Source organism: Anopheles bellator, chromosome 2 (genome assembly GCF_943735745.2).
Source record: "Anopheles bellator chromosome 2, idAnoBellAS_SP24_06.2, whole genome shotgun sequence".
Classification (NCBI taxonomy): Eukaryota; Metazoa; Arthropoda; class Insecta; order Diptera; family Culicidae; genus Anopheles; species Anopheles bellator.
In genome coordinates, this window is record NC_071286.1 from 84,034,796 (window position 1) to 84,053,444 (window position 18,649).

The following is an 18,649-nucleotide window of genomic DNA, read 5'->3' on the forward strand; positions in this document are numbered from 1 at the left end:
ATACTTTTCGAAAACAGAAATTAAAACTAAACACGGAAAAACAACTTTTAAAAGCCCATACAACTAAACAGTGGTCAAGCAGACGAATACAACATACTTAATGCACTTCTTACGAGTTTATGTATGTATATAAGGTATAGTATGTACAGCTAGAAAATATACTCCACTTGTGTTTGCTGGTGTTGAATAAATAAAAAATATATCCTTCGCTTACTATGCCACACTCTCTCCTTCTCTCCTTCTCTCTTCTTCTTCTCTCTCTCTCTCTCTATCTCTCTCTGTCGCTATTGGTGGTCAGTGGTTCGTTGACAACAATTAGTGTCACTGAGAGCGGCGCCCGGAACTTAGAACACTAACTTAACGATGAGTATTTTTTGTGGGTTTTTTCACTTTTTACAACATTTTTTTTTGTTATCATTTTTGGTATAATGCAGAAATGTGACCTTTAAAACGATTCCGCTCCTCCAGTGTCTCGTACTATAGAAGGGATCTACATTTACTCAACCATCATCATCATTGTACACACCAACAACGCATTGTATTTTTATTCCCGTTTTTGTTCTGTTTTCTTTTGCCATATGATCTTCCCGTGTTAAACCGCCCTTGGTAGGATCGTGAAATTGATTGAAAAAGTCGCCAGCAATAAAACGTAACGCAGCAACGATCTTACACTTACTAGAGATTATGATTCGTATCGAACGTGGTTTTGATCGTCGAGTCAGAAACCACTGTTTGAATTGGGAATCAGGTAATTCAAAGTGAAAACTTCAGAATCAGAATGCGCAACTTGCACGTGCACCGTTGCTGTGAAATTGAACTGTTACTCCTCGCGCTTATTGCTTGTTACTGACCTAAAACAACGCCGTGTGTCTTCGCGGGATGCCAGATTTTCGTCCATCTATTTTCGAAGCTATATTGCGGTAGACTACTGTTTGTTTACACTAATTTTGAACGTAAATCGATCTTAATTCAATGACACTCGTTGCTCTGCAGCAGCATCCGATCGTTGATCCATACACTTATATTGGATCGATCGATTTTTATATGAATTTTCTCTCGTTTTCCTCGGTTTTTCTCGGATGCTATTCAGCGCACGGTGTGTCGAAAGATAAAAGCGGATCATGTATCCGTACGAAAGCAAAACAGAAAAGCATTCAATAGAAACGCAAACGCAACAACCCTGTAGCCTGTGGTGGCGCGCAATGTCCTATGTATCGAGAGCCGTCCGATCGCACTCAACGTTTGTTGCGTAGTTTTTCGCTTACTTCTTAAGGAGAAAGGTGTACAAATAAATTAAAGAAAATAAAAACATAATCAACGGTACCACACACAAAACTGTCGCAGATAACCAAACCGCCCGCGCCGAGGCATTTTTCCCCACCCACCCCCATCACCATCCATCCTGTATGCTGCTCCAGCTGGCGGCCACTCGTCGGTAGCTTGCTCGCTTGCGCTTGCCCACGGTACGATTTACCCCTTGCGGGTCTTCGAGGACGATTTGAAGCGAAGCTTGCCGGGGGCCACTTTGCCAGAGTCGGAGTTGGGTGACGAATCTAGTCATTCGACGGCAATCGGTTTCACCGGCGGGAACTGAATCTCGTCGTAGATCGGAACCGTCACCTTGACCGGATACTCGACCGCTTCGCGCAAATCGTGACACCAGTCGGAGTCTGCTGGAATGGACCAGAGAGAGAGAAAGAGACACGGACCGAACGAACGGGACCGAATAGGACCAAAGTGTGCAAAATAAAATAATACGGATTGGCGCGGGAAGGTGGGAGAGTGTGAACCATCCCCGGCAGGGAGGGAGGGGCAGATCGGTGGGGAAAAGAGAACCGTGGCCGAAAGAAACAAACAAAACCAAACGTTGAAAGATGTTAGATGAAAAACGGGAGAGAGAGAGAGAGAGAGAAAAGAGAGAAAAAGACAATCTACTTTAGAAACGGTTCCTCTTTACGGGGTGGCGCGGATTCAGGACATTGGCGGCGATTCGTTGGAGGCATCGGGACTTTCACTTACCCGACATCCGGTCGGCAGGGCGACCCTTCAGCACGCCAGCGTACGTTCCCGGTGCCGGCAGCATGGATTTGGTCATGTTCACGTTGATACTATTGGTGTTTTCATCGTTCTCGTTCCCACCGATGTCCACTTCTACCGGAGGGGTGGGACAAAAAGGATACGGCAGGGTTTAGGGAAATTACACTCAACACTCGCCGTCCGTCTTCTGCTTACCGGTGATGCCGTGGAGCGGTGTGCGCAGGTCGTGCGCCCGGATGAGCTTACATTCGCCACCCTTCGAGTCCTCGAAGCTGTAGATGTACAGAAACCCATCTTCGCACGCCAGCAGCAGACGAATTTCCTTTTCCAGCTTCGCCATCACGCACTCGTACCGCAGGCCGGCCTCGGCCAGCTGTATCGTCGCGTACGCGCGATCCTGCGTAAACACGTCGGTTACGACGTTGGTCGGCAAGTAGTTGGTGACCGCCTTGGCGATAAAACTCATGCCCCAGCCACCGACGGTCGTAGTGGCCGGATCGGTGGTTGCCGCCCCATCGTCGTCGCTGCCGCCGTCGCTGGAGCTACTATTGTTATTGTTGTTGGTGCCGGCCGACGAGTTGGCCGCATCCAGCGCGATGCTGCAGCGCCGCTCCGCCTGCTCGATCGCTTTCGCATCGATCCGGAAGATATGTACGGTTTCGGTGTTCGAGCTGGCCACCACGAAGCTGGCGCACGTGCTAAAGTTCAGCGAACCGATGCTGACGTGGCGCTTGACCCCGCGCCGGAACTCGTGCACCTTCTGGCCGTTCTTCACGCAAAACACGCGAATCACGGTGCCCTTCTCGGAGGCCGTCGCCAGCAGGACCCCGTTGTAGGAGAAGTTGAGCGCCGACAGTGGCGAATCGTGCGCCTTCAGCTTCAACCGGCGCAGCTGGTTGGCCGCATCGAAGATCTGCAGCTCGCCGCACTCGGTCGACACCGGGTAGGCGAGGTGCGACAGCAGCGACAGGGTGCAGAGGCCCCGCGGGTTCGCCACCATACCCTTGATGGAATGTAGCAGTCTCATATCACGGATGTTGTGAATGTAAATACTGTCCACGAGGCACACCACCAGCCGGGATCGGTTCAGTTTCACCGACAGGATCTCCGACGGGTAGCCGTAGTTGCAGATCTCCGCACCCTTCTTAAAGTGGCACACCTGGAACGGGAGGGACGAAGGACAGGCAGCAGTCATGAGATAATTCAGTGAAGCGAAGTACCCAAAAATAGCATCCCGAACGACCTCTACTCTGGTCAGTTGGTGCCAAATGCCAAATATAGTCAAATTTCTGTAGAGCAGCCCAGCCCGAAAAAAAATCGACAGTAATTCAAGGCATCCGAATTTATGCATGGCCTGCTGCCAATCGGTAGATTGTGTTCAGCTTGTATAAAAACTAACACATTCAGAGGTTCAAAGTCTGCCTCTACATACTCTCTCCTATTTGCGCGGGACGACCACGCGCCATGTGCAACCTTCAACCGGCAACGGACCGCGGCTGGTGCTGCAACAACCAGCACCTTCTAGAAGGTGTCTGAGCGCGAGCGCGCTCGTTGCGCTGCACCCAAATTGCAGCTTTTGGGAGGGAGCAATTTCTTTTTAGTAACCAACCAAGGTAGGCGGCGACCAAGTCTCGTCGTTGGCAACTATGGTCCACCCCACTCCAAGCGCGCACATTCCTCGCACGTTTGGGTGCCGCCGCATCGCGTCGAATCGAAGCAACCTACCTTAAGCTTGTTCGGTTCACTTGCCGTGACCACCGCAACGAGGCTGCTGCTGAACAGCCGCTCGGCGATCTTTGTATCCTCGTCATGGCTGCAGAAGATTTCATCAACACGATCGACGGAGCCCAACGAAAACAGTCGGTACCCGGTGTTGGATACCACAGAAAGCGATCTGCCGATAGAGAAAAAAAGAGACGTTAGAATTATTTAAATTTTCCACAAAGAAAACTACAGCGCCCGGTGGGCGGGAAATCGTTCGAAACGCAGCGTCATCGTATAAACGGAATACAATTAAGCTAAATATTGCGTCCCCCAGCACACCATAATTAAATAACCGTGTGTTTGTGTGTCGCATGCGCACTACTTGAAATGATTTCGCCGTACGCTTGCGATCGAAAGGGGAATACAATGGAGCGCGACCTGTTGCACAATGAACAACGCGGCGCAATATAATTAACCGCGCTCCGTGGCCCGCATGATCACATCCCACACAACACATTGTCATCTGTTTTCACAATAACGTGTGGCCCCATTCGAAAGAAAGTTTATTCAAACCAAAAACAAATGAAACCATAAAAAACCAAACCCCATCGCAGATCGGTCACCGCGAAAGGGTCATTGTATTGTGGGCGCAATGCATCGCTGTTGCAGTTACTGCCACTGTTTTTCGCGAGGTTTTTTTCGGAGGATCACCACCGATCGTTCGAAGGACCAGCAGAGAGTGAGACAACAAAAAGCGTCGAGCGTCGAGTCATGGGCCTATTTTCGTGCGTGCCAAAGTTGGTTCTTTGTGTTTACAGTTTTTCACAATTTTCACGCACCTTCCGATCAGCGCCGTTTACGCGCTAATTCCTAACGGACGTTGCTCGTTAAATGCTGGGCCTCGCGCCCTCGACGCCAGGCCAACGGCAATCGAACTCTGAGTGGCGTTTCTTAGCAATCATCGGCAACCTTTAATGGCCATCACTGCTCCATCAGAGGGACAAAAAAAAACACGGAGCGCCCAAACGAATGCTTCCCCCGTATGCTTTAAGGGGCTTATTTTTAGCTTAAACGCAAACGGTGGTAACGGTGGTTATTCCACACCGGCGAGAGGGCAAATTGCAACAAACACGCCGAACGAGAAGAAAATACTAAAAAACCCCAACAACCCTGGCTCGTGACAAGGTCACGACCGTCACCGGAGGGAAGCCGCGGCCAGGGATCAGATGATCGCGCGAAACCTACTGTTCTAATTTTAAAACTCCCGCGATCGTGCCTCGGCGCACCTGACGTAACGTCCGTGGGGGAGAGAGGTTAGGATCTTGTCCGAGAAATGGTCCAGCTCGATCTCCGGTGTCGTGGCCGATCGCCTTGGAATTGTTACACGATCGCCGGGTGTGATCGCCGCGCCGAGTGTTTGTTTAGCGGGAAGCCCTGAACCCGAGAACCCGCTCCTGCCGAGTGGCTGCAGATGTTTTCTCGCCGTCCATCTGACTTGTTAGAAGCCACACGCGACACGGCGTACAAAATTAGCGTCTTCTACAACAAACCGCGCCACCGCCTTTCGTTTCTCGTTTCACTGTGAAGCCGTTGGGGCAAACAAAAACAGCCGCGGCGTCCGATAACACGTCGCGCGTCTAGTGACGTGCTAGTAACATAATCTTATCGACTTTGCACTTGGTGTGCGTGCGTGCGGCAGACAGAAACAGCCAACAATGCCACAAAGTCTAGCGGGTGACAAAAATGGTGGATGGCCGCGCGATGGTTTTCCTGCAGTGCCCGCGCAGTACGTCCACCAATTCATGCGAATATGCAAAACACAACCCTTGATCCGCTCTCCAGAGGATCGCCACCAGCAAACTTTCCAATGCGTCCTCGCACGTCATTGATCTTCCTTGTCCCGTCGTGTCTGTCAGTAATGATGAGCTGTTTATCCAACGGGCCAGAAATCGGATTCCAGTCACCCGCCATCAAACGGTCAACGGGGTTTTATAGGTGCATCGGCACAGGACGACACAAACCGTCGGCTTTCATTACCCCGGCGGTCCCTCGCGAATCTCCGTCAATCCATCGGCCAGGCAGGCAGGCAGATATAATTGGAGCACCCGGAGAAGAAATGTGTGAGCGCAGCAGCAAGGTTTAATATGTCCATTTCCCCGCTGCCAACTGCATCTTTTGCATCTTGCCACGGTCCGACTGGCTTCTCTAGCCGTAAGCCACGGGGAGTGACCGCTGTCCCTAGAGACTCGCACAGCAAGCCCTCAGGCAGTAGCGATTCCCTTTGCAGTCGCCTGTCGGCGTTATCCGCTCGAAAGAGGATCACGTCACAAACGCGACGGCAAACACGCTCTGCCCCTCTCTCTCTGTCTCTCTATCTTATTCGACATTTCCGAAGAAGCGGGCGACAACCCGACCCGACCAGAGATCATGCGCTCATCTCGGAATTCCGCAGAATTGCAGCTAATTATGGGTGAAACTCTAACGGAAAGACCCCGTGGCACTGCTGCTGCTGCTGATCGTCTTTGACTACTCGTCTCGGACCATCCAGATCCCAGAGCGAGCCTGTTACGATTTATATCTCCGGGTGTGCGATTGCACTCGCTAATTGCTACACTCAATACAAACGTCATCGTCCGGCGCGGCCATCACCAGGCCGGTGAAGGGGGTTGGACAGAGCCGATCGTTTCTAACTATTCTATCCCACCACCCAGTGGGGGGGATGGCGTCCAGATGTTGCGCATTGTTGCGATACCCGGACGAGCTACTGATGATCTCACTCTCATGAATTTTCGGTGCTGTCTCAAAAGTGCACCCGCCCAATATGGCCTTCAGCATAACAGGTTTAGCTGGCCAGGCCCGCGTCAGCGACAACAAAGAAACAAAGAGCCCGAAGGATTTGTGTCTTCCCGTCCAGCGCAGTGGTTGCAGCAGCCGCGCTTATTGCATCATGTTCAGCCAACTCGCCAAGATCGCGTCATCATTGGTTACGGTAGATCCGCACAGACACATAGACCGTTTTTTGATCTCTTTTGTGTTGTGTTATTCTGCCCCCTCGCCGTAGGGCATATTAGGGCCCGCGGAACGCCCGTGACCCTGCGCCACCGTGATCGTGTCCTTGGTAATGAACTCGTGCACGGAAGAGGAGCACCTATAGGCACTGAACGTCGATGAGTTTATCAAAGTAGCCCTGCAACTAATCTCACAGCCCGAACCATTGTTGCGCGTAAACCAGGCTGCAGAGTAGCGACCCGAGGGGGCATGGGAGCTGTTTCCAGTAGGGCCGCAGTACGCCGTGGACTTCCTTGAGAAATTGAACGTGCCCCTGGCCAAGAACAATATCAAGTGGAAATCAAACAGCGAGGCTAGGTGCGTGCGTGTTCGTGTGTTTCGATATCGTCGCACCAACACACCGTCGTACGTCGCCAACAACGAAAACAACAGTGGAAACCAACGCGTAAACGCAGCAGGCCTGGCCGCGGCTACTGACGGATGGTGGGCATGACGCGCTCGCCGAGTTGTTGTTGTCCGTGAAACGGTGCTTAACCTTGAGCAGGGCTGGGGCTTGGAGTGTAGCAGTTACTGCAAGAGAACCAGTTCAAACCAGATCTAAGAATTGCTCGAGAATGGCAGCTTCTTGTTTGCCATCGCGCCGCGGTAAGGTTGGCTCCTTTGATGGAAAGAAAAATTGCAAAAGTTTCGACCGCACTTCGATTTACACAAATATGGGGCCATTTAAATCGGATCTTAAACATCTTTTCAGATTGCACTTACTGATAAAGGATTGTAGACAAATTGTAAAATGCTTCGCGTTCACATCGTACGAAACCATCCGGCGAGCCGAGTCGCCATTAAAGCGAAGAACTCTGCCCGTCGAATTGACCCGCTTTCGATTTTTCGTTTCAGCACATTTCAATGTCAATGCCGGAAAATGGCACCGAAGGAATCGATATGCTCCTGGGGGGGGTTGGTTGTTCGGGGCGCGAATGCGAAATAGAAACTGATTATTGATTCAACACCCGACACATTGGCCGCGGCCCTTTCTGGGCAACCCTTTTCCCGGGTGGACGTGACAAAGCTGTGACTCAACACACTGGGCGCGCTGTTGCTTCTCTGCCAGACTCTTGGATGGACACTCCAGCGGGAGCGGGACCGCTCCCAAAATGCACCGAGAGTGGTCAAGGAAGTCAAGTGTACAGGGACAACAACATTCACCCAGTGCCAACCTTTCGCTTGTTCCAGCAAATTCCCATCGTTCCAGAACCTGCTGCTGCTGCCGATAAACGATCGTCGTCGTTGACCACCGGACATGACCTTCTCCCGGGTGGGGGGGGAGGTGGTGCAGCACACAAACATGCCCATTACGTGCCCGATTCGTTCCATCATCACACGGTTCCGTCCAGGAGGGGGCCTGTGTTTGGCAACACCGGACCGATTTTAATTACAACCCGAAAGGTTTAACAGAAACCCGGTCGGCCGGAAATGGCACCGGGGACAAACGTGCCCGGAATGTGGTGAGGCGCATTATGCACTCCGAAGGGCGACGGGCGTTACAATATTGGTGCAGCTCGACATTCTTGTTGGTGAGGTCCTATTTTCGATATTCTCCCTGCAGTTGTAACACATGGGCTGAAAAGTTTCGTGCCTAACACATAGATGGTGCTTCGGCTTACTTCGTTAACCGCTTATTCAGTTAGTATCTTCAAAAGAAAGCAGTTAAAAATGCATTATATTCTACTACTAAGCTTGTGAGGTATTGTACCAAGTGGGACACTACTTCTGTGGACGTCCAAATAGCTAGAAAGCATAAGAAAAATCCACAAAATCGATTTGAATTATCAACCACCAGTATTCACCAGATTTAGCTCCAAGCGACCTACTGGCTCGGTTCGCAGATCTCCTTTTTCGCCTTTCCTTCTTAGGCCCGACACTTTTCAGTCCATGTGTTAGTTTGTTGGGCAAACATTTGGCGATGATGGCGGCACATGATTTAAGGAGGCTGTGATTAAGGTGCATCATAATCGCAGGCAGGCTAAAGCCACCCTTCATGACCTACTTTACCATCGGCTGATACCATCTCATAATCTACGGGCACTCGTAGGGGGTCCTCAGCACGTTGCCGTCACATGTTTATTTGTACCATTTTATAAACGCCTTTCTTATTATGCCCTCCAATTGTGGCAAACATTTCACGAGCCCGAGCAAATCGAAAACATCGTCCGATATTTTGCATCCGCCATCCTGAGGCGCAAATGGGGATTCACCATAACAAGGCGGGCGCAACGGCGTCATGTGTTGCATCTTATCGTTGGCACGAAAACAGCAAATAATGCAGCTGTCCCGGGTGACTTGCCGAAAGTGTGATGCATCCATTATCAGCGTGCCATCGACGACAAAGGGTGCAAGAAAGCCAACCCAATACGGACGACGTTAGATACCGTACGGAACCGCGCTAGTCCCCGGCGATAAACGGCTTAGCAAGCAAATGCTGCACCGCCCAGGGTTCAATAGCCCGGCGTCCCCCTTCCTACAGCAAGTGGTTCACGATTATCGGCCACGGAATAAATCGCCGATTGGCGGTTTTGCGAACGCTGCAGTCACGGGGCAAAAAGAAAATACAGGAAGATTCCCAGAATGCGCCTTCCCGATAGCGACAACGACAGAGTGGCCGAGCCGCGCCAAACAACACGCCGCCAAAACAAGTGTCCGGACCCGCGCGATAAGGACACTTACCTCCCCAGACGGGGGCCCCACTTCTAACACAAACGGTGCCGGAATCGCATGCTGGTCGCGTGATGCACCGTAAACTAACACTTGTCCCCGATTCCTCTCCTCGAGAATTGTTTTGCCCAAACTCCCCCCCGCCAGATCGCTCCCCCCGAGTGGTTCATCGCCCCACTCGAAAGACGTAAACGGAGAGCCTTCTTCTAATCTCATGTTGTGCAGTGTGATGGAATGTGAACATCCCTATCCCTATCAATCCCCCGGAACAGAGCACACACTGCAACAGTGATAACGGAAGGGAGTTGCTTTTGGAAGAAAAAACCGTACACAATCCATAGCCTTTCCTTGCTATCAGCACCACCAAAACAGCGTCCGGCCATAGGCTAGGGGAAGAGCGGGCAATCATGAGTCGCCGTGACCGTAAAAGTAGGCCATCGAAACCCACTGCCGGAGCACTGGCAGGATCGGCTGGTTCTTTGTCCCGCTGGCCATCCGCTGTCCGACTGTCCGATAGTCGAGTTCAAGAATGTAACAAAAACACAAACGGGCAGAATCGAACAACAAATAGGAAGGAAATAAGCACGCAACGCTGCCGCTTCTGGTGATAAGCTGGCGGCCAGAAACCTGCCCCTTGGTGAGGGTACCTGAGTTTCCTGAACATTGTAATTGTGGCAAAAAACAGAACCGCAGCGGTGACGTCATCGGTCAGCACGCTACAAAAAGAAACGGCTAAGCAGGTTAAAGGGTCTTCACTTGTAACTTGAGAGACCTTCACCTCGTGCCCACAACAACCATTGATCGTTACTCAGCCCGGGGCGGATGACGCAGTTTCTCTCTGGGGGGGGTTGGTCGTAAAAAGTGTACACTCCACCAGTAGTGAGACCACAAAAACCGAGAATCCGTCATTCCATTAAGGGGGGCCTGCTTATCAGTCGGTGTGGACTTTGTTGGTGAGTCGTGCACTTATCGTGCCGCTTGAACAGCTGATACATACCTGGCGAGGGAATTGCATCAGCTGTCGCTGTTTGCCACGCTAAGCGATGACCACATCGTCGGCCTCGGTCCTTCCCCATCCTGACCAGCACACATCCACCGACGGTGCGCCATTATGTAAATGCGTCCCCCCACCGCAGCTGACCCTCGGCGTTTGCATACCGAGCGAGGCTCGGCTCGGGCACAAGGCGATCCAGCTTTTTAGGCACTGTCACCCAACGAACCCCCCGTCGGACTCCAGATGATTGCGACGTGGGTACACTCATCATTAAAAACCTGTTCCTTAGCTGCAACGGTGCTCGAATCGAGGCGCAACAACGATGCACCACGATCGCCCGTGATCGGTTCGGACACCTAGCTTCCCATAGCCTTCAAGGACAAAGATCCGCACGGTTTGAGCTCGGGTTTTATTCTTAAAATACCCGCCACAGTCTAGGTAGGTCTAGAGTGCTTGAGCAAGTACTCGATGCTCGAGTTGAACAGCTGATGCGGCTCACACAGGATGACCAGTGGATGGCCGGGAGAGGTGCACCCCGTTGGCCACTTGCCACCTAGCCGAGGGGTTTGTATGGATGATGAAATCGTCAGCAATCAGTAGCAGCAACAGCAGCGGCTGCATGATGCAACCAGTGCTTCCACCCCACGATCTCGCTCGGATTCCTTATCCAAATCACTCTCTCTATCTGTCTCTCTCTCTCTCTCTGTGTCTCTGTTGCAGAGAGTGCATCCTCCCAACACACGGTAGATATGTCAACCGCCGCGTGCCACATTCAAATGCCCTTCACACGAAGTGAGGATCGCCCCGGGACTGGGAGGATGCGGTCGCCCAACAGTCTCGCCCTCGCCCAGAACGAGCGTCTACGAATGGCGTCCACCGGAATAATCCGCGTACTGTTGGCACGCGAACACACCGCCAACGGTTACTGGCCCATGGCCGAACACATTACCCAGAGAAGGGGTGGGATCGCGGAATCGCGGGAATCTAGAATTACCGTTCCTCACTCTCTCTGTGTCCCGCGGCTGTAATGAGTGAAAAGGTGGTGTTGGTGTCCAATTTAAATATTCTCGTTCGTCATGATTTCATAACCAGCCGCGCGCGAACGACTTCATCAGTTGCAACAGCAGCAGCGCGAAACAACAGCCGATGGGGCGCAGTGGTGCCACAAAATGGCACTGATAATCATCTCGTGGTAGCAGAGATCCTATCAAACGGGCGCGTCAAAGTACAATGGGCAGGGTGGCAGGGGCCGTTGTGTGATCATGCGCAAAGTGGCACGTGGCGTGGCCGTCTGAGCCGTCAAGAGCCGTGGATTTAGGGCCAAATCTGCGCCGCGAGTCTTATTTTAATCACTCCGATTTCGGCCGATTTAGCTATCCATCACCCCTACACTTCTAGATTCGCAACGAGCGGGGGCTCCTGGGTTTTCTAAGCCATAAGCCGCCGGCCAACGGCCAACGGTGCTGTGACGCAAATGCACCAGCAGCAAGGCAAAGCAAACCGTACAAGTGCAACAACAATATGGCCGAGACGTTCGGTATCGATCAAACGGAACCAACGGAGTCCGACAGGAGACCGGCGGTCTGGCACTACTGTGGGGGTTGTACCGATTGTACCATCCTTTCGGTCTGCTGTTTTGCCAGCATGGTTCAACCAGCTGATTGCGATGATACAATAAAACAGACGCGTGGTGTGTGCGTTGAGCAAGGAAGGCCGCCGGAACAACCATCGATTGAACCACAGCAGCTGATGATGCCCCACCGAAGGGCGGCTTGGTCCTTTCAACCGTGGTTACTTGCCCACACACCACCGTCAAGGACGCGATCGACAGCGCTCACTGTAGAGCAAAGCGTCCGTGCGTTTGGTAATAAATCACAAGCGCCGCACTATTAATAGAAGGCTACTAGGAAATGGGCTTACTGGCGGGTAAAAATTGATCCAAAACTTTAACATTGTTTAAAACAAATCTCTCCCAAACTATACGCATATCGCCGCTACTGCGTATTTGGCAAAGTGCCAATGCGCAACAAGCAACGCATAAAACCGGCCAACGGCATGTGTCCACTTCGTGGGAGACTCCTTATCCAGAAAACATGGAACACCACATATTGCGCAAATAGCTGACACAGTGAGACGCGTTCGTTTGCTGCCCCGTTAGTCCGTCGGAAGATGCCCAAACATATGACGACGCGAAGCGGTTAAGGTCACCGCCGCCGCCGTCCCAAAGCGGACCGTTGGTGTTGTGAAATGGCCCCACTACCGAAAACGCCTAAATCGCGAGAAAACAAATGCGCAAGCTGGTGCGCGTCGCCTACTAAGGACGTGCGTGCGTTCGTGCGTTTTGTTTAGCGATCGCATGTGTATTTGTGATTTACAGCGTTTTGGGCGTTGCTTCGCGTGATCGCGCAACTCTCGGTTTCTCTTCTTTGGGCAGCACTTTCTACACAAAAAGCCAGCCTGCTGCCAGCGTGTTTTTTAACTCCTTCGTTGACGGACTCTCTCTGTGGCCATCTTTGTTGCGTGTCCGCTGTTTTGGGGATTCCCCACCGTTGATTCGCGCACACAGCAAAGTTCAACGAATCCACCTGCCCCACGCAGAGAGGGGTTCGGATTTTTTTTTCTACCACTTCCAGGAGGTGCCGGTTTCTAACAGTTCCAAGCACACAAAGAAACGCAACTCAAGTTGGCTGCGCTTAGAACGAAAAGTCATCCCCGTTTCCAAAGCAACGCATGCGCCCCGTTAATCACGCCGTGTGCTCCGTTGGTGGAGCAATTATCGACGGAGCGTTAATGGTTTCCAGGCGCGAATCGGTTGTTAGAGGGAAGGCAACAACAATGCCCCCCCACCAACAGCTGATCAAACTATGGGTGTTGCGATGCACATTCCAGATGGTACCAGATGGAAAGGACCATGAGACGCACAAATGCGATGTATGTTAAATATTACGAACAAAGCAACAACCGGCCAAATGAAAACGCAAGATTTTCGGTGTCGTTTCCTAGCAACTGTCGACAGAGCAAACACCGAATCAAACCCGTAACCTTGTGCAGAGGGCCACATGATCCATTCCCGGTACTTATCAATCCACCGAAACCACCTCGCTGAAGTGTTGCATAGGACCCGCGAAGGGTTCGTTGGGGGTGCCCATAATGTATTCATGGCGCACCGTGTGTGCGTCTCGGCACGGCAACACAAACGAGCAACCAAAAGCCGTAACATAGTCGTGGTCGCCGTTGTTGCGTGCGCCTCGGTCCGGTCATCGTTTCCGCCACTCGCCCATTCGCCTGCATGCACTGCCCTCTGGCCCCGACAACAACCACCCAACACTGCTACATCGTTTCTCTAATCACCCTCGGACCAGCGCACCGCACATCCTACCCGGTGCCTTCCGCGAGAAACGTGCCCATTTGACGCAGCTGATTTCGCCCGCCATTCGGTCTCCACAGCCCACAAATACACCCCCTTCGCTTCCACATGCTCCACCCCCGCCCTCGCCACCAACGAAACCACACTCAAGCTCTCAAACAAAGGCCTTGGAGAACACGCGCAAGATGACGCGCAAATGTGTGTCATCATCCGTTCCGTTCGTTCCTGTGTTGTTAGTGTGCGTTGGCTCTTGGAACGAATTTTGTTGATTTCGTTTGGAGCTCTCTCGTTGATGCGATGCGCACAACATAACTCAAAGAAGGCACCCCCCAATCGAAGTACCTTTCCTGTAGCAAAACTGGAAAGTACAGCCAGGAAAGGAAATGCGTCACACTGAGAGGCATGCCGATTCCAGTAAACGGGTCAAACAAAGAAAGGCTACCATTGAAATCAAGTGAAACGCCAGAAAACACAAGAAACCCACACAAGCGCACTGTGTGCGAGGGATTCAAGGCTCTCTCGCTCTCGACAATCTGTCATTCTCTCACTCTCTCTCTCTGTTCGTTCGATCGAAAGCCTACCGAAATCAAACGCATTAAAACCCACCAAAATCTCGCCTACTGTGCTACGATTTACTAACATCTTCTCGGAGGCTCAAATCGAAAGGGATCGAGTAGCAGTAGAGCAATAGATGAAGAGTGAGAGAAAGAGAGAGAGAGAGCGCGACTGCGCAAAGCATAAGTGGAGTGAGAGAAAATGAGTCAAACCGAAAGAGAGAGAGAGAGAGAGAGCGATTCACAAACAAACGCTGAAAGGAGGCCAACCACAAATTGGCTGGGGGGGTGCTCTCAGCTGATACCTCCCCCGTCTTCCGATGACCTCTTCCACATCCTTTCGCGGAGAACCGCGTAACAGCACAACCGCGCAAACCCAAAAACATGATGGGCTCCGCACCCAAACGTAATAGCCGAATGTAAACAAAGAGAAATTTTTGTTTATGCATCGACGGTGCTATGTATTGGTGGTGGTTTAATGCTTAAAGGCTGCTTTGGTGTTTCCCCCCTCACTCGGACGAAGGGTTGTGAGGCGACCTAATCAACCCCTATCCAACAAACGGCACCCAGCACCCGTTGTTCGGGCGGCCTACTACGATGTTTCCACTGACCGATAAGAGGATCGCCATAAGGAAGGAAATCACACAGCAACCCGCGCACGGCTGACTCTGCGATCTGCTACTGCGTATTTTCACCATAAAGGGAATGGTTTAGTAAACTCAAGTTTCACTATGTTCTGCGCGGTCTATGTTCCAACTGGGCCAAGGTGGTGCTCAAAGTTGCTGCCGTTAGGCAAACAAATTGCGCTTCGATTGACTAATTGCAGGTGTTTGGACTGCGCCGGATCTGTTTACGTTACCGAACTTTAACGCACAAAAGTACTATCGTCGCTGCCAGGAACGGAATTCTTACGCAGTGATTACTTTGAGCTGTAAATGAACGTGATGCAATGCATACTCGATGGGAGTGCTTTCCATTGCTTTCCAGCTGCCAGTGTGGCAATACTGTTGAAAACGGGTTAATAAAACAAACAACATGTGAACCGCAAGAGTACAGAGGGAAAAACATCCGACCAACTTACACCGTTGGCAGAAGGCAAACAAAACCCACATTAAAGGTTGTTCGACGAGCAAAGCCTTAATTGCGCCAATCGATGATACGCGTACAAACAAATGTCATTCCGCGGCTCCTTCGTAGCGATGCGTTCGTCACTGTCTCGTCGTCGATAAACAACGGTGCAACAATCGCTTCACAAGGGCAATAGAAGGTCAGCGTGGCGAATTTCATGGCCGAACAATGGGCGAATGATTTGGATAATAATTTTCGAGATTTTTTCAGTTGCTCACAAAACAAAGAATGCCAGCAAAAAGAGGAAATTGATACCCAATTTTCAACAGTAATTTACTGAACCACTAGTGTGACAACTTCAGAACCTAACAAAATCATTGTTTGCTGCAACTCACACACAACCGCACGCTTTTATATGTGCGTAGGCAAGCAAGGGAGAGTGAAACCTATTGCAAACAGTGAGGGGGGGGAGTTTAATAAAAATACCTCTGATATTTTGAAAATGGAAACATTATACAAAAAAAGGACACCAAACAACCTGACCACAACAAAAACAATAAACACTGAGCAGCATAAAAGTACCACACCATAAACGCACTCTATGAATAGAGCCCATACGTTGTATGTATGGGGTGCATACACGCAAACAGTAGTGGTGACACATACTGGTGCACACTGGTAACCAATACGCGAGATCACTCGATATGCGTTCTTCTGGGGCGCACAAAGAAAAATTGAAGTGTTGAGCAAGAAACACACACAGACGCACGCGCCATGCACAAATGTTTTATGATCCGATGCTATTAAAAATAAACATTTCCCGCGCTGAAAACCAAAAGAAAATAACATATTCCGAACACAATATCGGCGAAAAACGAAAAAATGGATGGTACACTGAAACACTAAGACCGTGCGCGATTGCGTGCTACTTACGTGTAGTCCTGATTAAAGCTTATAGAAAATCCACCATTTTTGCCGAAACATTTCTGACTTATATCACTCATTTAAACGACTTAAACGGTGGCGGTGAACTGGTGTCCGCGAACTCCGAAGGATGCGATGCGATGGCGAAGAAAAATGCGATCGAAGGCGTGTGAAGTAGTGCTCTAGTAGTCTCTAGTAGCTGTACAGCAGGACTGGGGTTCTCTGATGTGGTGGCAACTGCGAGAGTGCGCAGTGTTTTGCTCGCCTTTTCCCTCTCGCGTTTTCGGTTGCTGGTCTCGCTCCGCGCTCTTTCGCCTCGTTTGTTGTTGGTTTTTGTTTATAACCGTTCCGTGTTCCGATGTTGGCGCGGAATATGACGAATGCCGTTCGCTCGCTCGCGGGCTGATAATACGTATTACCCCTCACGGGCCAAAGGAGAGTTCGAAACGATTGTTGCTCGAAACACAAGGGTGACTCGGATGCACCGTTTTGCACTTTGCACACCAACCTCGAACCAGCGTCCCGAATGTCCTTGTTATGTCCTGTTACACGCTTCTCGCTCTCGCTCTTTCACCAACACACTCTCACAAGGACTCTCTCGCTATTGCGACTAACCAAAAAAAAACGTATGTCCTAGCGCGCTACGGTGCTAGAAAAGAAAATGCTTTCGAATGGTAATCGAAATTTTCTACCGAAAACCCCTTTATCACGCACAAGGTTGCTTTGCTGTTTTGCGTTTCCGTTTTCTCCGTTGCGGTTCAACGGTTGGCTTTAAGTTGGCTTTGCAAGTGAGTCTGAAGGAAAAATGTTCCAGCAAAATCGTCGACAAACGCACACGCACACACGCTCGACCAATTAGCCTGAAGGGAGCCGAAAGAAAAAAATCAATGCTGCTGATGTCTATTGTTCTCTAATGTTCTCTGTGTTGTGCTCAAGGCTTACGCGGGCTACTTTGTGGCTGTGTTTGAAATGCACACACAACACAGGACACACAAAGGTTGAATTTTCCAGGAGGCACACTTTGCGATGGGGGAAAATGACGGAACTGAAAGCCAGAAACCAGCAGCTGGATGCAGAGTCTTGCTACACTGCTGTGGTGGTGGTGGTGCAGTGATTTGCTATTGCTTTCTTGTTCCTCTATTGCACAACAGTGGAAAAACCAAAGTTCGTTTCGGCTGGCTAACGAGTGCGGATGCGAAGATTCGTGTTCGAAACCAATTTTCCTCAGACTGAACCGCGGTTGGATTTCTGTTTTCAGCTGAGCACTGGTCGCTCAAGCCAAATGGTAGCTCATCACTGGTGCGACAGAGAGCGCTCTCTGTTTGCACTCTGAAGCCTTTCAACTACGCACGAGCAAGCAGGACGGAAGTTCCCGTGAGAGACGCAAGCAACAACAACGCCTTTGTCACCAACACATACACAAAGTTGTGGCATCGATTTGTTTACCCCGCGGGCAAAGCTTTTTTGTTTTGTATTACGCCTCCACACTAGCAGCTTTTGGGCGAAAAATTCCATGAGCTCCAGTGAGGGAAATGTCGGTTCGTTTGTTTTTGCTTTGATTTTTCAGTTTTCTCTCCTTCTCCTTCTATTGCCATCTTTGTCAAAAGCTGATCCGATGTCGAAAAACTAGCCATATTTTTGGAAAGCAAAATAAACATGCCGAAATTTGGCGTAAACTGTCAAATTGAAAAAATGCGTGAAATATTTCATGAACAAAAGGAGCTCAACAGCAACTCAAAGCAGCTCACAGCACTCTAGCAAAAGATTGATAGTTTCTTGGTCTGCCATACATTTTTGCCAAGTTTCTCATAGTGTGGACGCCGGGTTATAAAGACTTTGAGCTGTAATCGCCTAACATTCGTCTCTTTCTAATTCTAATTTTAATTCTAATACCAGTTGTCAGTCAGGGTACCTAGGCGTTTAAAACCCCGGCCTTTCCGAGAGACTTGAACTGGTATGGGGTTTTGAAGTAACTAGAGCCCAGACTCAGAGGGAGTTGGCGACTATGGGTCGTTGTCAAGGACTCGCGAAGTAAGTGACTCTTTGTAGAACGCTTCGCTTTAGCGGTGTCATGAACAATCTTCATCCAGTACCCTACCCCTTTTCGGATTGAAATCTATCTATATATATATAAAAGAAAGTCGCAGAATGTTCGAATTCTTATAACTCAAGAACGGCTGAACCAATCTGGCTGAAAATTGGTGTAGTGGTAGCTTAGAACCCAAGGAAGATTTTTTTTTATTCCGACTGCGTCACGATGAAGCAACAATTGCATTTTTTCAT

General features: G+C 50.5%; 1 protein-coding gene across 2 annotated transcripts; it reads right to left on the reverse strand.

Moving 5' to 3' along the window:
* Window positions 1-94: 94 nt before the first annotated feature.
* Window positions 95-17,578, reverse strand: LOC131208304 (WD repeat domain phosphoinositide-interacting protein 2-like). Of its 2 annotated transcripts, XM_058200987.1 has the most exons (6): window positions 17,309-17,578; window positions 16,376-17,226; window positions 3,763-3,931; window positions 2,233-3,196; window positions 2,020-2,151; window positions 95-1,673 (listed from the first exon to the last, which is right to left on the reverse strand). In XM_058200987.1, exons 2-6 carry the CDS (start codon window positions 16,444-16,446, stop codon window positions 1,558-1,560), a joined length of 1,452 nt encoding a protein of 483 aa, XP_058056970.1. In that variant the 5' UTR covers window positions 16,447-17,226; window positions 17,309-17,578; the 3' UTR covers window positions 95-1,557. The 2 variants fall into 2 exon arrangements, with proteins under 2 accessions (XP_058056970.1, XP_058056971.1); XM_058200988.1 differs by having other exon boundaries at window positions 95-1,670; window positions 16,376-17,578.
* Window positions 17,579-18,649: the final 1,071 nt, after the last annotated feature.